Source organism: Bos mutus, chromosome 22, assembly GCF_027580195.1.
Source record: "Bos mutus isolate GX-2022 chromosome 22, NWIPB_WYAK_1.1, whole genome shotgun sequence".
Lineage (NCBI taxonomy): Eukaryota > Metazoa > Chordata > Mammalia > Artiodactyla > Bovidae > Bos > Bos mutus.
The window spans coordinates 72095197-72113883 of NC_091638.1; the positions used below are offsets into that span (position 1 = coordinate 72095197).

At 46.2% G+C, this 18687-nt stretch overlaps 1 protein-coding gene across 1 annotated transcript; it reads right to left on the reverse strand.

The window, feature by feature from the left end:
* Positions 1-9429: 9429 nt before the first annotated feature.
* On the reverse strand, positions 9430-18394 carry LOC102280746 (pregnancy-associated glycoprotein 2). The gene is made up of 9 exons (XM_005909452.2): positions 18342-18394; positions 17607-17757; positions 16644-16761; positions 16429-16550; positions 15018-15217; positions 13991-14107; positions 11467-11611; positions 11281-11379; positions 9430-9582 (listed from the first exon to the last, which is right to left on the reverse strand). The coding sequence occupies exons 1-9, from the start codon at positions 18392-18394 to the stop codon at positions 9430-9432; spliced, it is 1158 nt and encodes a 385-aa protein (XP_005909514.1).
* Between the last annotated feature and the right edge of the window lie 293 nt (positions 18395-18687).

An 18687-nucleotide genomic window follows, 5' to 3' on the forward strand; every position in this document is an offset into this window, starting at 1 on the left:
TCTATGGGGTCGCAAAGAATCGGACACGATTGAGCAACTTCACTTTTGACTATATGGATCTTTATTGGCAAAGTAATGTCTCTGCTTTTTAACATGCTGTCTAGTTTTATCATAGCTTTTCTTCCAAGGAGCAGGAGTCTTTTAATTTCATGACCAGAGTCACCATCTGCAGTGATTTTGGAGCCCAAGAAAATAAAGTCTGTCACTGTTTCTATTGTTTCCCCATTTATTTGCCATGATGTGATAGGCCTGGATGCCATGATCTTAGTTTTTGAATGTTGAATTTTAAGCCAATTTTGCCACGCTTCTCCTTCACCTGCTTCAAGAGGCTGTTTAGTTCCTCTTTGCTTTCTGCCATAAGGCGGTATCATTGCATAACTGAGGTTATCGATATTTGTCCCGGCAATCCTGATTCCAGTTTGTGCCTCATCCAGCCCAGCATTTTGCATGATGTACTCTGCATATTGAAAGCGAGATTAAAGGCAGGAAGAGAAGGGGATGACAGAGGGTGAGATGGTTGGATGGCATCACTAATTCAATGGACGTTAGTTTGAGAAGGCTCTGGGAGTTGGTGATGGACAGGGAAGCCTGGCATGCTGCAGTCCATGGGGTCACAAAGAGTCGGACATGACTGAACAACTGAACTGAGTTGAATTGAACTCTACATATAAGTTAAATAAGCAGGGTGACAATATACAGCCTTGATGTACTCCTTTCCCAATTTTGAACCAGATAGCTCTGAGAAATTGTTCCAAATAAGCAGCAGGGAAAGTCAGTATATACAAGATTTTGTTGAAGGAGGAATACGTGCAAGCAAGCAAATATTTTTCCAAAAGGTTTCTGGGAAAACTTGTCTCATGAAGCTTTTGCTACTCACAAGGAATACTCATCACTTGAAGGGTTTTGGTGTTTTTCTAGATACGAGAAGACACAGGAATTGGGCTCATAAAATTGTCTCCTGAAAATATCTATTTGAAGATTTGTCCTATCAATTTTTCCTTGAGTACACACTGCCTCATATCTGCTTTCCACCATGAATTCCCCTCAGGGGGAGTCAAAAATCAGTACCTGCTGCAACACAGGGTTTAATCCTTTCCAAGGCAGATGGCTAGTGCCCATGGCAAGTACGTATGCCATTTGTGATTGTAATAGTGTCACTCTAGATATGAGAAGATACAACAAGAGGGAATTTTTTCATGGGCCATACCAGATCCCATGTGGTCTAGAGCCCTTTGGTTACTGTTGACAGACTTAGTCCAGTAACAGCACATTGGGTGGCCTACTAGCAAAATCTTTGCCTGACCTGGAACTGAAACTTCCTAGCACCATGGGATGAAATGGTCACGAAATGCCTCCCAACGTATGGTCAAATTTATGACCATGTGGGGCTTCCCTGGTAGCTCAGCTGGTAAAGAATCAGCCTGCAAAGCGGGAGACCTGGGTTTGATCCCTGGGTTGGGAAGATCCCCTGGAGGAGAGCATGGCAACCCACTCAGTAGTCTTGCCTAGAGAATCCCCATGGACAGAGGAGCCTGGCATGCTGCAGTCCATGGGGTAGCAAAGAGTAAGATACAACTGAGCGACTAAGTACACACGCATGAGGCTCTATCAGATACAAATTGGCAGTTGCCACAGTGCTCGCCATATACCTCTTCCAGGAATAAATACTGGTGCAGCAGCTGGTGATTTTCAACCTCCCCTGAAAGGAGTTGAGGGTCTAGAGCAGAAATGAGGCACTCTGGGCTCAGGAAAAAGCTGGCAGGACAGATCTTCAAATAGATATCCTCAGGAGGCAATTTTGTGAGCCCAATTCATAGAGATAGAACAAAAAATGATGGTTGGCAAGGACTTGGGGAAGGGAAGAATGGGAGTTAATGTTTAATGGGTACAATGTTTCAGTTGGAGAATGAAAGAATTCTGGAGGTTGATGGTGATGATGCTTATACAACAGTGTGAATGTATTTAATGTCATAAAATTATACACTTTAAGTGTTTAAAATGGTAAATGGTAGCTCAGTCAGTAAAGAAGTCACCTGCAATGGAGGAAACTGGGATTCGATTCCTGGGTTAGGAATCACCTGGAGAAGGAAATGGCAACCCACTCCAGTATTCTTGCCTGAAAAAATCCCATGCATAGAGGAGCCTGGTGGGCTATAGTCCATGGGTTTGCAAGAGCTGGACGTGACTTAGTGACGAAACCACCACCACAATGTTTTACCATAATTAAAGGTAAATAACATATTTTAAAGGTAAATTACATATTTTTACTTTTGAAGTATTTGTGTCTGTGTATTTAAAGTGGATCTTGTTGGCAGCAGTAGATGAGTTTTGTATTTTCTAAAATCCAATTTTAAAATTTCTGCCCTTTAAGGGATGTTTAGACCACATACTTTTAATATGACTATTACTGTAGTTGGGTTTAATTCTCAAGTTTCTTCTAGTCCACTTTCATTCTTCCCCAGTGGCTCAGATGGTAAAGAATCTGCTTGCAATGCAGGAGAACTGGGTTTGATTCCTGGGTCCCTCTGATCCCCTGGAGAAGGGGATGGCAACCCACTCCAGTATTGTTGCCTGGAGATTTCCATGGGCAGAAGTGCCTGCTGGGCTACAGTCCATGGGGTGAGAAGGAGCTGGACATGGCTGAGTGACTAACACATACATGTATTCCACTTTCAGCCTCCAGATCATAGATTTTAATTTGACCTGAGGATGTCAGCTAGGCATTTTCCTTGCAGTTCCCTCTGACAGGTATGCTGTGACTCAAGGTTGTGCTCTGCATCTACATGTTGGGCAGCTATCTTGCCTGAACCTGCTCGCTGGGGTGCAGTTACAGTTGCCTGAGGCTCATGCCTAGAGTCTGAGACACATGGGACCCTGGGTAATGGGGCTGGTGGGCAATATGTCTTTTTCCCTCTGGCAATTTTTATTATTACTTGTTTGAATCAATGTATTTATGATGTGCCTCAGTGTAGTTTTCCTATTTCTTGTGTTTGGGTTAATTGATTTTTTGTATCTGTGGTCTTAAAGGTTCCATCACATTTGGAAATTTTACACCGAGTTATTCTTCAGGAATTTTCTCTCTTATCTCTTGCTTCTTTGGAACTCCAGTTATATATTTTAGTGTTCTTAGAGTTGTTTCAAAGCTCCCTGTTGCTCAATTAATTTTTTTGCCTGTATTTTAAAAGTTTGTGGTTCCTTTTGCATAGTTTCTGTTGCTGTTTCTTCAAGTTTACTGAACATTTCTTCTGTTGTATCTAATCTGCTGTAATTTTCATTCTGTATACTTCATTCCTAGAATTTTGATTTGGACCTTTTTAATATTTCCCATGTCTTTGCTTAAAATGTTCAATTTTCTTTAGCTTCTTAAATGTATGGAATATGATTGTAGTAACCATCTTAATGTCCTTCCCTGCTAATTCTGTTATCTGTATTTTTGAATGTGTTTCTACTGATTAATTTTCCCCCTCATTATGGATATTTTTCACTTCATTGTATGTATATAAATTTTTGATTGGATGTTGGATGTTAGGAATTTTATGCTTTTGGGTGCTGGATTTTTTATTTTAAAAAATATTTCTGGCACTATTTGGGGACACTGTTAATTTCCTGTAAATAGTTTATTTTTTTTTACAGGCAAGCTGTTCAGCTTTGTTAGCTGAGAGGAGACCAGCCTTTAGACCAGGGTTACTTTTCCCCATTCAAGGCAATATCCTCTTCAGCACCCTCTTGATGTCCTGTGAATTATGAAATATTTCCACTCCTTTAGGTGGTGACACAAATTAGTCTTGGCTCAAGTTGAGGCTCCTGGATTGTTTCCTCTAATCCCGACCAGTACTATGAACACTCAGCTGAAAATAGGAGTGGCATCTCGATAGATTTCCAGAGTTCTCTGTGTTAGCACTCTCCTGTGAACTCTGGCTACCTAGAACCCCAGATTCCCAGCTTGAGGAGACTGTAGGGCTTTGCTTGGATATATGCTTCCTGTTTCAGGCTTGGAAACAGTGTCTAGACTTGGAAACATTTGGAACATTGTCTAGAGTTGATTCTATGTAGAGCTCATTTCCTTTGTTCCTCCCTCTGAGGAATCTATCCTCTGTTGCCAGATGTCCAATGTTTGAAAACTGTTGTTTTGTTTAATATGTCTGCTTGGGTGTTGTTTGAGGTAGGAGAGTAAATCTGGTGCCTGCTCCTGTTTTTTCTTTTTTTATTCTGTTGCAAAATCGTGTCCAGCTCTTTATGACCCCATGGACTGTAGCACACCAGGCTTCCCTGTCCTCTACCATCTCAGAATTTGCTCCTGTTCATGTTCGTTGAGTTAGTGATGCTATCTAGCCATCTCATCCTCTGCTGTCTTCTTCTCCTGTTCTCAATCTTTCCCCACATCAGGGTCTTTCCCAAAGAGCTGGCTCTTCAAATCAGGAGGCCAAAGTTTTGGAGCTTCAGCTTCAGCATCAGTTCTTCCAATGAATATTGGACTCTTCGCGACCCCATGAATCGCAGCACGCCAGGCCTCCCTGTCCATCACCCACTCCCAGAGTTCACTCAGACTCACGTCCATTGAGTCAGTGATGCCATCCAGCCATCTCATCCTCTGTTGTCCCCTTCTCCTCTTGCCCCCAATCCTTCCCAGCATCAGAGTCTTTTCCAATGAGTCAACTCTTCCCATGAGGTGGCCAAAGTACTGGAGTTTCAGCTTTAGCATCATTCCTTCCAAAGAAATCCCAGGGCTGATCTCCTTCAGAATGGACTGGTTGGATCTCCTTGTAGTCCAAGGGACTTTCAAGAGTCTTCTCCAACACCACGGTTCAACAGCATCAATTCTTCGGTGCTCAGCTTTCTTCACAGTCCAACTCTCACATCCATACATGACCACTGGAAAAACCATAGCCTTGAATAGATGGACATTTATTGGCAAAGTAATGTCTCTGCTTTTGAATATGCTATCTAGGTTGGTCATAACTTTCCTTACAAGGAGTAAGCGTCTTTTAATTTCATGGCTGCAGTCACCATCTGCAGTGATTTTGGAGCACCCCAAAAAATAAAGTCTGACACTGTTTCCACTGTTTCCCCATGTGGGCCTTACTCTCATCCAATAGATCGAGTTCCCAGTGTTTGAGGTAGGTGAGCTGGATTTTGTAAAGATAGAAAGTAGCAGGAAGAAGTTGAAGGTAAGAATGCAAGCAGCAGGGCCAATATCTGAGACTTCATGACTCCTTCCCATGGTGTGAGGGTTAGTAAGGCCCACGGTGTGCACAGAAAAGCATCTACTTCTGCTTCATTGACTATGCCAAAGCCTTGACTGTGTGGATCACAATAAATTGTAGAAAATTCTTCAGGAGATGGGAATACCAGACCATCTTACCTGCCTCCTGAAAAATCTGTATGCAGGTGAAGAAGCAATAGTTAGACTGGACATGGAACAACAGTTCAAAACTGGGAAAGGAGTGCATCAGGGTTGTATATTGTTGCCCTGTTTATTTAAGTTATATGCAGAGTACATCATGGGAAGTGCTGGGCTGGATAAAGCACAAGTTGGAATCAAGATTGCCGGGAGAAATCTCAATAACCTCAGATATGCAGATGACACCACCCTTATGGCAGAAAGTGAAGAGGAACTCAAAAGCCTCTTGATGAAAGTGAAAGTGGAGAGTGAAAAAGTTGGCTTAAAGCTCAACATTCAGAAAACAAAGATCATGGCATCCGGTCCCATCACTTCATGGTAAATAGATGGGGAAACAATGGAAACAGTGAGCTCTTGGGGATGAAAGCACAGCAGAGACAAAAGAAGGAAAGGAAGGAAGGAAGGAGGAGAGAAAGGTAAAGAGGAAGTTTCTCAGGGTTTGTTAGTGAGGAAACAGTTATATATTTTCTCTTCTCAGTGGAAGGAACACATATTAGCACCTTTTCCTTTCCTGCTTGGGTCCCAGTCCTATCTCCTTAGAGATATTTTTTTCCTACTGTTTCTCTCACCTAAGGTATACATCTCTTTGATCTACAATTTGTAAACAATAAAAGTGGAAGGTGGGGTAAGATTATTGCTTTGGAGATCAGAATTTATCCTCATGTTGGTGGCACAGTCTACAAACATAGAGCCTCAAGAACAGGAGGGGCTTCCCTGGTAGCTCAGCTGGTAAAGAATCCGCCTGCAATGTGATAGACCTAGCTTCAGTCCCTGGGTTGGGAAGATCTCCTGCAGAATGGAACAGCTGCCCACTCCAGTATTCTGGCCGAGAGAATTCCATGGGTGTATAGTCCTTGGGGTTGCAAAGAGTCCGACACAACTGGATGACTTTCACTTTCACTTTTCAAGAACAGGAGGCTCGTTAACAGACACCAGCTCCAGCCCTAGCTTTAGGAGAGCCCTAGCCGATCAGACCCAGCTTATCTAGGGGGGCAAAGCCTGACCTTTTCCAGTTCATATTATGGCAGTAGCCGTGCTGAGACCATGTGTGTCTCCCAACATGGATGCACCAATGTGTTCTATTGGAGGTATCTGTAAATGCACCCATTCATTTAGTCAACATGTATTACTTGTGGGATTCTTATGTGCCTGTCTCCAGTACGGATGAAGAAGATCGGAGGAGATTTCTTCCATCTGTACAATGGGGGACATGCCTTGCCAGGCTTGTGTGGAGACAGCAAGATAGCATATGTAATTGACCAGAGCTGTGCTTCTTACACTTATTGGTCATTTCTTACCAACAGAATCATGGCTTATGGTTCTATGAACACTACTTGGAAAATGAGTTTAACAGACTGTTCACTTGAGTCTCCATTTAGCTCAGTTCATGATATTCACTGTCAAGGTGATCATAATCCAGTGTCACCTGAAGGGGCCAGGCACAGGCAACCTTGGACACGTGGCCGTTTTGCACACAGATGGCAACTGCAAGGTAGATGGGTGTGTTTCAGGGTTAGGTGACAAGCCTGAAGTCAGTGACCCTCCACTTGCCCTATGCCAGCCTTTCCATGTCTCCCTGAAAGGAAGCTCTTCACTTCTTGGCCTCTTACCCACAACCCTGCCATTTTCTCCATCTGGCACTCCCCGTTAGCATTGTCTCTTTATCTGTCTCCACGACTCGGTGGCGGGTTCCAACCCATCCCTCTCCCCTGGGGTCCACCACAGCACCTGGCAGATAGTACCTGCTTAGTAAATTTGTAGTGAATGAAAGATGCGGAAGGAATGAGGAATACATCTCTCTTGCTGACGCTTGTCTTGTAGAGTAAAGGCCCATACTGAGAGGGTAACAGGTAGGAAGGCCAGAGGACCCCAAGCGGCAGAAGGAAATAATAAACTGCAAGTGGCAGATGTTTTTTCCTTCTCCACACAAAATTCAAAGAATCTTCTTTAAATTCTGTGTTGATGACACATGGTTCTGCCTTGAGCTACCCAATGTGTTTTTCTTATGGAAATGTTTTTTTCCTAAGCTATGTTAACGAAACTATGTATTTGCTTTGGAATCTTTCTTCAAAATGGTTCCACCTAAGACCAATTTTCTTTTTCTTTTCTCAAACCTTGGGCTGTAAATGGCTCAACCAACTAGTATTCCTGTTAATTGTTTTATGGCCAGGGGATGACACACCTCATGCCATCTTATCTCAAAAATGCATATTATGGGAGAAGGTCCTGTGAAACTTCCTCAGCGTTGAGGTGTCTGTTATCTGGTTAATAGCTTTCTAACAGACACAAAACACCTTATTAAATACTAGCAAGGGGGCACTCTTTCTGTCCCCTTCTGATGTCTATGTCAGAAGCTTTCCATATCTCTATTATGCTTTAATAAAACTTTGCTACACAAAAAGCTCCAAGTAATCTAGCCATGTCTCTGCCCCCAGATCAAAATCCTCTCCTCCAGAGGTCACAAATCCCAGTGTAACACACAGCTCACAGCAGCAACCTTTCAATACTATGCATTGAATTGGGTCTGTTTTCCATGTTACTTATTCTTTCTTTTTTTTCTTTTCTCTTATCTTTTTCTCTGCCTCTGACCCTGGTGTCCCCATCAGGGCCTCTGCCTCAGGTCTCCAGGTGAGAGAAAGTGATGCTTCCACTCTCACAGTGTCAATCCATGGCAACTCGAACCAAATGGTTTAGAGCTCTACCCCTTAAGGAAGTCAGAAAGGCTGACGGTCCCCCATTATATGAGTGGCATCCTCCCCAGCAGCACTGGAGGCCAATGGAAGGGTCCTGCTGGACCCCAGAGGAGAGGAATGGCTCAGGGATGCACACAGGCCTGAACCTTGGGAAGTGGGACTGGGAAGGACACAGCAGGTATGGGTTGCAGAATGCTGGTGACTAGGGGTAGGAGGAGGAAAGGAAACCATCTCAACTTGAAGGACTTCACTGAGATCCCCCTGGAGCAGAAAGTTACTGCCAATGTTCCTCTGAGATGGGGAGGATAGAAGCTATTTTTTTACCCCTTACCATCACTCTGAAAGGGGGCTTCCCAGATGGCTCAGAGTTAAGAATCTTGCTTCCAGTGCAGGAAGCATGAGTTCGGTCCCTGGGTTGGGAAGTTCCCCTGAGAAGGAAGTGGCTACCCGCTCCAGTATTCTTGCCTGAAAATCCTATGGACTGAGGAGCCTGAGGGGCTACAGTCCATGGGGTCGTATAGAGTCAGATATGACTGAGTGTGCAGGCACTGTAACCCTATCCATCTGGATGGGAAGTGGTGGAGTTGGTGGTTCAGTCATAAACTCTTCACTTCTTTGGGGCTGCCTCTCCCCAGTTTCAGCTATGTGGTTCTGGAGGAACTGGTCAAGCACACACAGTCATCACAGGCAGGGCCAGGTGATGAATTAAACCAGCTATAGGACTCCATGCCCCTGCCAGGATGCTTGGTCCAGGACTGGACACATGATCAGAGTTGGTCCCTTCAAAGCACTCCCTTGAACCCTGATGTCTTCTGAGCTTCTTTCCTTACTGGTTAGTTGCCTTAGAGAGAGAAAGGCGTGAGGCAGGCAGCTTGAAACTCTCTCACTAGGTGTAGAAACCTTAGGGAAGAAAGCTGTCAGGCTAAGAGAATCAAAGAAGAGAGAAGGGGAAGTGTGAGGGTGTCAGAGTGTGAGCTGATGGCTTCTGATTTCTTGGGTCCAGTCCCTGAGATCTTTGGATCTGCTCCAGTTCCTGCATCCCAGATCCCTAGTGTCTTTTCAATAAGTCTCTCCTTTCTTGAAGCCAATTGGAGTTGGGATCCTTTTACTTGTGGTTCAGACTTGATTCTAGATCCTTCCAATTATGATGCACCTCCCCAACCCAAACAGAAGCAACCATTTGTAGTAGCTCTATTGAGATGAAATCCTTTATTCTTTTCTGAAGACAGGGCTTGCATAGCACCAAACACAGTTCACCAGCATCCCTCGGTGGGAGTGCCCGACGTGTGAGGGTCTTTGGAGTGGGCCTGAGTGATTCCTGAAGCAGCCCAGCATTTACACTGAGGGAGCCAGGCCAATCTTGTTTTTACTCTGATCGAAAACTGTGAAATATGCTCTCAGGAAGATGTCACCCAGGACCCAGGTCTCTGAGGGGCTAATGTACTCTGTGCCCCCATTAAAGGTTATAAAGCAGATGTCTTTAGAAACCTGGGGGAGACAGAAATACACACCAGTCAGTGTGAGCACTTACCTGCCATCCCCCTCAATATCCAGAGCAGAGAGCTTTCCCATTTTTCCCCCTTCTTTGGGAAGAATCCAGTGGCTCTCACAGCAGCTGCAGAAGTGAGGGTATAGGAACAAGAAGGGCCAAAACATGTGGTTGCCATGACAGAAGGGTATGGGGAGGGAGGACTGGGAGTTTGGGATTATCAGATGCGAACTAATATATAGAGACTGTAAAACAACAAAGTCCTACTGTACAGCACAGGTAACTGTATTCAGTATCCCATGATAAACTGTAATGGGAAAGAATACGAAAAAGAGTAGGTATACATTTATATATATATAAAACTGAGTGACTTAGGTTTAGAGCAGAAATTAACACAACATTGTAAATCAGCTCTACTTCAAAGTATTTTTTTGTTTAAAGGAAAAGAATGGCCCATAGCTCCCCATCACACTCTGCTGTTTTCTTCTGACTCCTGCTCTCTTGTTTTCTCCACAGGGAATACCTACTCTTCTCCCCATTGCCTACAACCCATTCTTTTTCTAAAAAAATTTTAATTTTGTATTGGAGGATAGCCAATTAACGGTATTGTGATAGTTTCAGGTGGACAGCAATGGGACTCAGCCATACGTATACATGGATCCACTCTCCCCCAAACTCCCCTCCCATCCAGGCTGCCACATAACACTGAGCAGAGCTCCCTGTGCTACATAGTAGGTTGCTGTTGGTTACCCATTGTAAATAGCATTGTCACAACGTGTTCTTATAGTGCTCTCAGGCTGTCTAGGAAAACTTTCTGGTCCTACACTCACATTATTTGGCCACTCCAGGCTGGGTTGGGTGACTTACCCTGGTGCTCCCTTGGTCTGTAGCCCTCCTCACCCCTATGTGCCCCCAGGCACCTTTGCACAGCCCCCGTGGGTACCATAGAATCCATTATAGATTTGCCTCAACCCAAGAAGGCTTCCTCATTCCTCCATGAAGCTGGTGGTTTAGAATTACTGCAATTCCCTCTCTTCCTCAAAGTCTTGTTTGAGCCCATCAGCCTGCTCTGAACTCCTACAGGGAGCTGGCATCAAGCCTCCACCATGTGCTGGGGCTGAGTAGTCACTGTGCTCCTTTATTCACCGTAGCATCCAACCTCCCCACAGAGGGGTCCGTATCCCAACTCACAGAGTGCAGTGTTGCAGCGAAGTTCTAGCATAAGCATGTAATTTATGATCTCAATCTGGACACTTTCATGTTGGGAAGGGGAGATTGTTAATCACTATGGTGGCACAGCACACTGGGACTGTTCCCAGCCATCCTTCTTGTCACTTGTTCTGTTTCAGGGGTTGCTAGAGCTGACTTTCTGTGTTCCTGCATCTGAGGTCTCTGGTTGAACTGAAGCTCTGGGAAACCTGAGGCCCTTAGTGTTCCCCTCTCCTTGTGACTCCCACCATGCCAGCATGGAGTGGTGTCTCCACATTTAGTTCAGGAGGATGGATGTCCCAGACTGCCCTTTCCTCTCACGTGGTTGGTTTTGTGGGAGGCGCTGGCCCAGCCACAGGGACTCAGCAGCATCTGAGGTGCAGCAATGATGTGACCAGGCCTGCAGAGGGCGCACTCCTCCCAGCAGGAGCCCAAGGGTTCCTGTAAGTCTGAGATTTGGGAACCAGCCCCCAGGGTTGTCCCCTCACCTTCTGGATATAGTATTTACGGGACATTGGGAAGTCCATGCCATTGATGGTGAAGATAACAGGAGGCAGGGTCATGGTGCTGTTACACAAAATCAATTGCTGTAAAAGAAAGCAGGAGAGAGGTTGACCCAGGTGATCCTTGGTGTGTGGGGAGCACAAGAATGACTCTGTGGCATGACCCTTCACCTGCTCATTCTGGAGGGGGCTGGGGTTGATGCTCCTCTGGATGCTTCTGACTATGTCAGTTGGGCCAAACAAAAATGAGCTCCCGACATCCAAGATGGCCTGACATCCGCCGGAACAAGCGATCACTTTTTTGTTCATGGAGATGCTGAGAGACAGAGGGACAAAGCAGGCACTAAGGTCACTCTGGAGACCCCCCCCCCCCCACCATCACTATCCCTTCCTTGACTCTCCTGAACAGCTCTTCAGCTCTTGCCCTGACTCTGTTTTTCTTTTCTCTGGTCACATAATCTTTTTACTTCCTTTCAGTTCTTGCAGGCACCAGGCTCAGGGCCTGGGCTTGTACTGGTGACCTTCCTAGAAGAACCTCATCACCGTTGTTTAGCAAATTTCTCCTTATCTTCCAGGTTAATTGTCACTATGTCAGGAAAGTCTTCCCCCAAGACTAAATCAGGCTTTTGTCATTCTCACTCTCTGTAGACTCTTCCTCGTGTCCAGCATGTACCCAGGTGGTAATTCACTGTGTGTGTGAGTCGTTTCATGCACGTCTGCCTCACTAGATGTGAGGGCAAGTTGGATCCTCAGTGCCTCCCTCAAGTGCCTAGCACACAGGCGATGCACAATGTATGTTTGTTGAATGAATGAATGATGAACACCCAGAGACCTGTATCTGTGTCTCACCAATGATGGGTCGGTCCATACAGTGAAGATGGAGGTGTCTAGGACAGCAGATGGTCAGAGTGGTGGTGGGGGAGACACAGGCTGCCCTGGGAAAGTTTGTCTCCCAGCACCACCCCTCACCCGGCTCAGACCCTGAGGCCCCTGGCAGGGGAGCGTGAGCAGACCCGGGGGCCTCCAAAGAGCAGGGAAGCTTTGGCCTGAGGGCATCACAGAGAACCCCACCAATTATTGCCCCTTGTTCTCAGGCCACTCCTGGATCCCAGCTTCCTGACTCAGTCACAGCCCTGCCCCACTGTGTGCCCGGTTTGGGCGGTAATTAGCACTGGTCAGATGGGGTGTCTCTTCTTATGCGTTGCTCTCAGGTCTCAAGACTGCAACCAAACTCTCTTCACTGCTGGGTAACTTCTCTCTGAGGAGACCAGTTTTCCCAGTTTTTCAGGAATTTCTCAGTTTTTCAACTGGCAATTCTGTGTACTGAGGACACTCTAGGTCCTGGGTGGCCCTGGTCAGTAGGTCATCTTAACACAATCCTGTTCAGGTTGGTGAAATGCCCCCTGATCCTCTTTTCACCACACTATAGGGTCCTCTAACCAGGCTCCCTACCTCACAGCACAGGAATGCAGCCCTCCCCCAGCTGCCCAGGCCTCTCTGGACCCTTTCAGGATCCTGGTGAGAGGCCTAATCAGGAGCTCTGAGGCAGTTATGAACCCATGGGTGATGTGTGTTCCTGTGTGTGTGTTTGCATGCATTTGTGTGTCTGTGTGTGTTTATATGTTTGCCTATGTATGTGTTTATATATCTGTTTTTATGTGTGTGTGTGTAGCATATGTCTGTGTGTGACTGTGAGTGCATTTGTGTGTGTAGGAAAAGGAGTACTTCAAGGCTGTATATTGTCACTCTGCTCATTTAACTTATATGCAGAGTACATCATGAGAAGTGCTGGGCTGGAAGAAGCACAAGTTGGAATCATGATTGCTGGGAGAAATATCAATAACCTCAGATATGTAGATGACACTACCCTTATGGCAGAAAATGAAGAAGAACTAAAGAGCTTCTTGATGAAAGTGAAAGAGGAGAGTGAAAAAGTTGGCTTAAAACTCAACATTCAGAAAACTAAGATCATGGCATCTGGTCCCATCACTTCATGGCAAATAGATGGGGAAACAGTGGAAAGAGTGAGAGACTTTATTTTCTTGGGCTCCAAAATCACTGCAAATGGTGACTGCAGCCATGAAATTAAGAGACGCTTACTCCTTGGAAGGAAAGTTATGACCAACCTAGATAGCATATTAAAAGCAGAGACATTACTTTACCGACAAAGATCTGTCTAGTCAAAGCTATGGTTTTTCCAGTAGTCATATATGGATGTGAGAGTTGGACTATAAAGAAAGCTGAGTACTGAAGAATTGATGCTTTTGAACTGCAGTGTTGGAGAAGATTCTTAAGAGTCCCCTGGACTGCAAGGAGATCCAACCAATCCATCCTAAAGGAGATCAGTCCTGGGTGTTCATTGGAAGGACTGATGTTGAAGCTGAAACTCCAATACTTTGGCCACCTGATGTGAGAGTTGACTCATTTGAAAAGACCCTGATGCTGGGAAAGATTGAGGGCAGGAGGAGAAGGGGACAACAGAGGATGAGATGGTTGGATGGCATCACAAACTCAATGGACATTAGTTTGGGTAAACTCTGAGAGTTGGTGATGGACAGGGAGGTCTGGCGTGCTACAGTCCATGGGGTCGCAAAGAGTCAGACATGACTGAGTGACTGAACTGAACTGAACTGTATGTGTCCATGTGCATGTGTGGGAGTATCATTTGGGGTGGCCCTCAGAGGGGGAGGCTTACCGGTCCACGGCTATCTGCCACAAGCGGGTTTGGGTCACCGGTACCCACTTGACAGCTCCCTTGTGGTAGGCGTGGTCCACCCCACCAAGCATCAGCAAGCTGCTCTTCTGCGGCCAGCTGAAGAGAGAAGAAGGGGCTTGTTGGAGGAGAGTAACACCAGGCACTGTCTGAGGACTGCACTTCTTCACCCATCAGAGGCATTACTATGGTCTCCATTTTATACATGCGGAAACAGATGCTTGGAGAGCTTGAGTACCTGATCAGGGTCGGTCCCCATCTAACGAGTGTCACAGAAGAGGTTCGAAGCTGAGCAGCCTGGCTTCAACCAGGCCTGGCTCCAACCACCCATCCTTCTGAAGAAGGCCTGGACCTTTCCAGCACCTGAATGCTCAGATGTACCCTAGGAGGACTCTATGCTGGAGGGGTCGGGCTTCCTCCTTGTCTAGCCTGTCATTTTTCAGGAAAGCTGATGTCTGAGGGCGCTAAAAATATGGGTTCAGGCTCACCCAGGGTTGGCTTCTCTTGCCTGTGACCTGTGCGATCTATGGAACTTCAAGCTGAGCAGGCTGCCCACCTCCACTCTCCCTGTCTTGAAATCCCTAATGTGTTTCGAATAAGGGGTTTCACATTTTCATTTTTGAGCTGGCTCTTGCAAATTCTGTAGCTCGTCCTGGGTTCCCGGTGAAATGTTAATGAGGAAGGAAACATTCCCAGCATCCCTCTCCTTCCATCCATATCAAATTCATCAGCAAATCTTGTTGCCTTTTCCTCCAATATCCTGACACCTTCTATTGCTTTCCCTGTTACCTCCACCTCCCTGGACAAAACTGCACCCTTGGACCCATGAGCATGGTTGTGTTCCAGTGAAACCGAATTGATAAAAACCCCGTGATGGGGCCAGATGCGATCCTGGGCTGTAGTTCTCCTAGGCTAGACCATCTCACAGGAATGTTCTGGATGAGATAGTCTTTAATTTTTCATGCAATACAGTTAATCTGGAGAGAGGACTTGTCCAGCTCAGACTTACCTGCTTATGAAAAAGGCAAAGACAGGCTCAGGAATGATTCTGTTTTTATTCAGGTTGTCGAAGATGGGGGTGGTCCCATGGATGGCGAGGCTGGGTTGGGCTAAGCCCATGATGCCATCATAAGATGCATGTTCCAAGGCCCCACTGAGCTGATTCATGCTGAGGACAAATGTCTGCGACCTGGCAATAAGTCGCCCGATCTGTGAGAGAGGAGAGCATGCCCACGTAAAGTTTGGGAAGTGGGACTAGAACTGGGCTGTGGGACTGTACATGCCATTAGCACTCTAGAGAACTGAATCCTCAGTTGATCTCAGATGGGGACATCAAGCTGGGACAGGAGTTTGGGTTCCATTTGTGTGGGGCCATGCATCTTAGCAACACCTGCCTATCCTGCAAACAGCATGTGAATGAGTCAAATTGGTCTCGTGTCTTCTGTACAGGTGGGGCAACCAAACTCAGGACAGGACTGAATGGTTCCCCTCTGAGGATACTATGAATAGAGAGCAGACTAGTCTTCTCTTTGGCAACACTATGATCTGATGACAAACACTAACTGAATTCACTGCACTGGATTGTGGATCCTGCCTCTGCCCAGGCAGACAGAAGCCCATTATGCAATGTCTCTGACTGGGTTCTAATGAAAATTCTGCCTGGATATCAGGCTTTTGGGGATGTGCACACTTGTGTGTAAGTGTCTGTGTGAGTGTGAGACAGAGAGAGACAGAGACCCAGACAGAGAAACAGGGAGAGCATATTCAGGCACTTTGTGTGTGTTGGGGGGCAGGCCATAGTTTTTGTTAGTCTTAAAGGCCCCTTAGAGTGAGAATCCTTTTATCAGGCCCATCTTACATCTGTGACCCCTGATTCCCCTGCCTGGATACCTGAAGCCCTGTGCTACCTCAGGGGCCCCAGATCAGTTTTATCCTCTCCCCAAACCCACACCTACTTGAGTCCTGAAGGTCAGTGAAGCTCCACTTAAAAAATATGTGACCTTGGCAAGGCCCTCGCTCTGTGCACCTCATGTCCCTCGTCTTTATCCTGAGCTAATAATAGTACCTCCTGCCTGGGGATGTTGCAGGATAAAACAAGTTATTACCATGAAAGTGCCCTGTAGAGCCTGTGAATATAAAAGGGGGTGCTTTATTGCCCCTTCTTCCTGCTCCAGCAAAATGAACGTTGGGTAATGGAGATGCAAGTCCACACCCCAAGCCCCTCTCTGGGGTTCGTTGTTTTGGGAGTTTGTGTGTCAGCAGGGGAGCTGTCTCCCCAGGGACAGGGCCCCGCTGGGCAGGTGGCCAGCCACTAGGGGATTTTCAGAAAGACAGTCCCTCCCAGCTGGTAGTGCATCTATTTTGCAGGCATTGGTTGCTCCCAGGACCAGACCTGACTGAGGCCCTGGTTCCCATGTTACCCGAACAGTGTCAGTGGCAAGAACTCCCATTATCCTTCCACATCCATAACGGAGGTTGATGTGTTTCCCATCGCCGGACTGGAAGCTGCTGGATGCCTTAGGGTTGTATCTCAAGTGTTTACCTGCCGACACAAGAGATGAGTATCTGTCAGGTGCCAGGGATGGAGTGGGGGGTTGGAGAGGGAGGACGAGATGGGTGGGGGGCTGGTACTCACAGCAGGAGGGACTTTGACAGTAGATGGAGGAAACCCACAAGTCAGATGAGCTGGTGTCAATGATGACTCGGAACTCTTGAGGGGGTGTTCCAATGGTGATGTTGATGACGTAGGCCATCTACAGGGGTCAAGGAGGGAGGTTAGGGCAGACTTGGCTGCCTGGCTACCCTCCGTTCATAGCATCCTGCCTCCCTCTGGGCATCCCAAGGCCTGAAATCACTTTCCAATTGCCCTTCCTCACAGCCTCTGCTCAGAGGTCCCTTCATCTGAGAAGCTCTCCAGTCTCCTCTTTAAGGCCAACCTTATCACCTTCTTCTCCAGGTGGCCCTCCTAGTTCACCCCAGGCCACTCCTGCTAATCTCATAGCATGCCCTGTCAACAACACGAAGATGGCCCCTTTCTTGATATGTATTCAATTTTTGACTCTCTCTGACTCTCTCTGCCTATGCATTCTTGAACAAGAGATAAGCATCTCCCCCTCCTTTAAAAATGAAACAAAATAAAACAGTAGCTATAGTGTTAGACCTTTACGGAGTCACATACATTAGGGGCTCAGTAAATTGGTGCCTTTTCTGGATCTGTGGAGGGTGAACTTTCTCTGCCTGGGGATTCACACCTGATTTGCAGTTGGTGTTATCTTTTGTTTGGCACATCTCACCATTCATCTTATATCAGTGGCTCACTTAGTTCAGAAAGAATAATCTCCCTGAAACTAATGCCACATTTTTGTCCCAGAAATGGATGTTTACCTGCCAAATGGTCATTGCTGGGCCCCGTTATCACAGACCAAGATTTGAGGATGCGACTGCCTTCTCCTCTGGGAATGGGTTCCTGTTCCCCACTGTATCTGCCTCCTGCAGGAGCCCCAGCCCCAACATCCCACTTGGCACCTCCAGATGAGCCCCAGTGCTAGGCCAGAGCCTCAGGGGGTGCTGTGGAGCACCATCCTCCCAAGACGCTCACGTTCAAGATTTTCCTCAGGGGATGAGATGAGAACTTGTGGTCAAGAGTAGTTTCCTGGGACAGGCTATAAGATTGTTCCTCCAGGAAATATTTTGGCTTGATTTCTTCCAAGACCACTTCTTGAAGTGTCTTCATCTTCGTCATAGGGATTCTTTTACCAAGCACGGGGAAAAGGAAGAGCCAATAACCAAGTATGAGTGTCATATCTGGCATTGTAATGGCACTGTGCATTTTCTAAGCCTTTTTATGAGTGTCACCTTTTATCAGGATGCCGTGCAAAGACATGTCAAAGACTTAGGTCTGCACATAGGTTCTGTTGTGTAATCTTGGGTAAACCAGATGACCATTTGGAGCCTACACAGATGAAGACACTGACACATACACACAGAAGAGGAGACAGAGCAGAGAGAAGACCTAGAAGCAAATGCAGGAGAAATTCTTTTCTACAGCACCACACCTACAGCTGCACAGGTCATGCACTGAACAGTTCTAAGGAGTGCCATTTTTATATAGGTCATGATATGACTGGTACTCCCAGAGTTATGCAACCCTGCAGGCCTGCCCCATGAACGATGCCCGTGACAAGATTCTCATCAATAAGTGAGAGCTGAAATTTAAGACTGCCAGGGAATGAATGATTACTTTCTCTTCTAACCCTGATGGGTGGAAGAATAAGAGGACGAAATGAGAAATCCCAGAAAGAGAGATGATGCCACTTACAGTCCCCATACTTACATGACTATGCACTCTGAGAGGGCCACCAGCCCGAGCAGCACAAGCCACTTCATGCTTCTCTCCTGGGTCCAAAGACTCAGGGAAGTTTGGGTTCTTAGCATACAGTGCTGGCCAAGAGCTCCTAACTATATATGTTCTGACCTGACATAATTGTCCCCTTTAGGCTACTAATAGATCTGATAAAGAATACCAAACTCTTGATAAAATCTTTATCTCTATCAGTTTCTGTAGACATTGGATTAGACAATTCTCAGAATACATATATTTCTACTGTAACTCTTTCTTTGAGGCTTGAATGAAAAATTAAACTAAACTAAGTATGTGGAGACTCTTGCCAGCTTGGAGA

What these genes read in the sequence shown, in the direction of transcription:
- LOC102280746 (XM_005909452.2), bottom strand. Translation starts at nt 18,394, where the DNA reads ATGAAGTGGCTTGTGCTGCTCGGGCTGGTGGCCCTCTCAGAGTGCATA. An exon ending in CCCTGAGGAAAATCTTGAAC is followed by an intron (nt 16,762 to 17,606) that starts GTGAGCGTCTTG and finishes TGACCCCTGTAG; the next exon opens with ATGGCCTACGTCATCAACAT. An exon ending in GCCCCCTCCAGAATGAGCAG is followed by an intron (nt 11,380 to 11,466) that starts GTGAAGGGTCAT and finishes TTTCTTTTACAG; the next exon opens with CAATTGATTTTGTGTAACAG.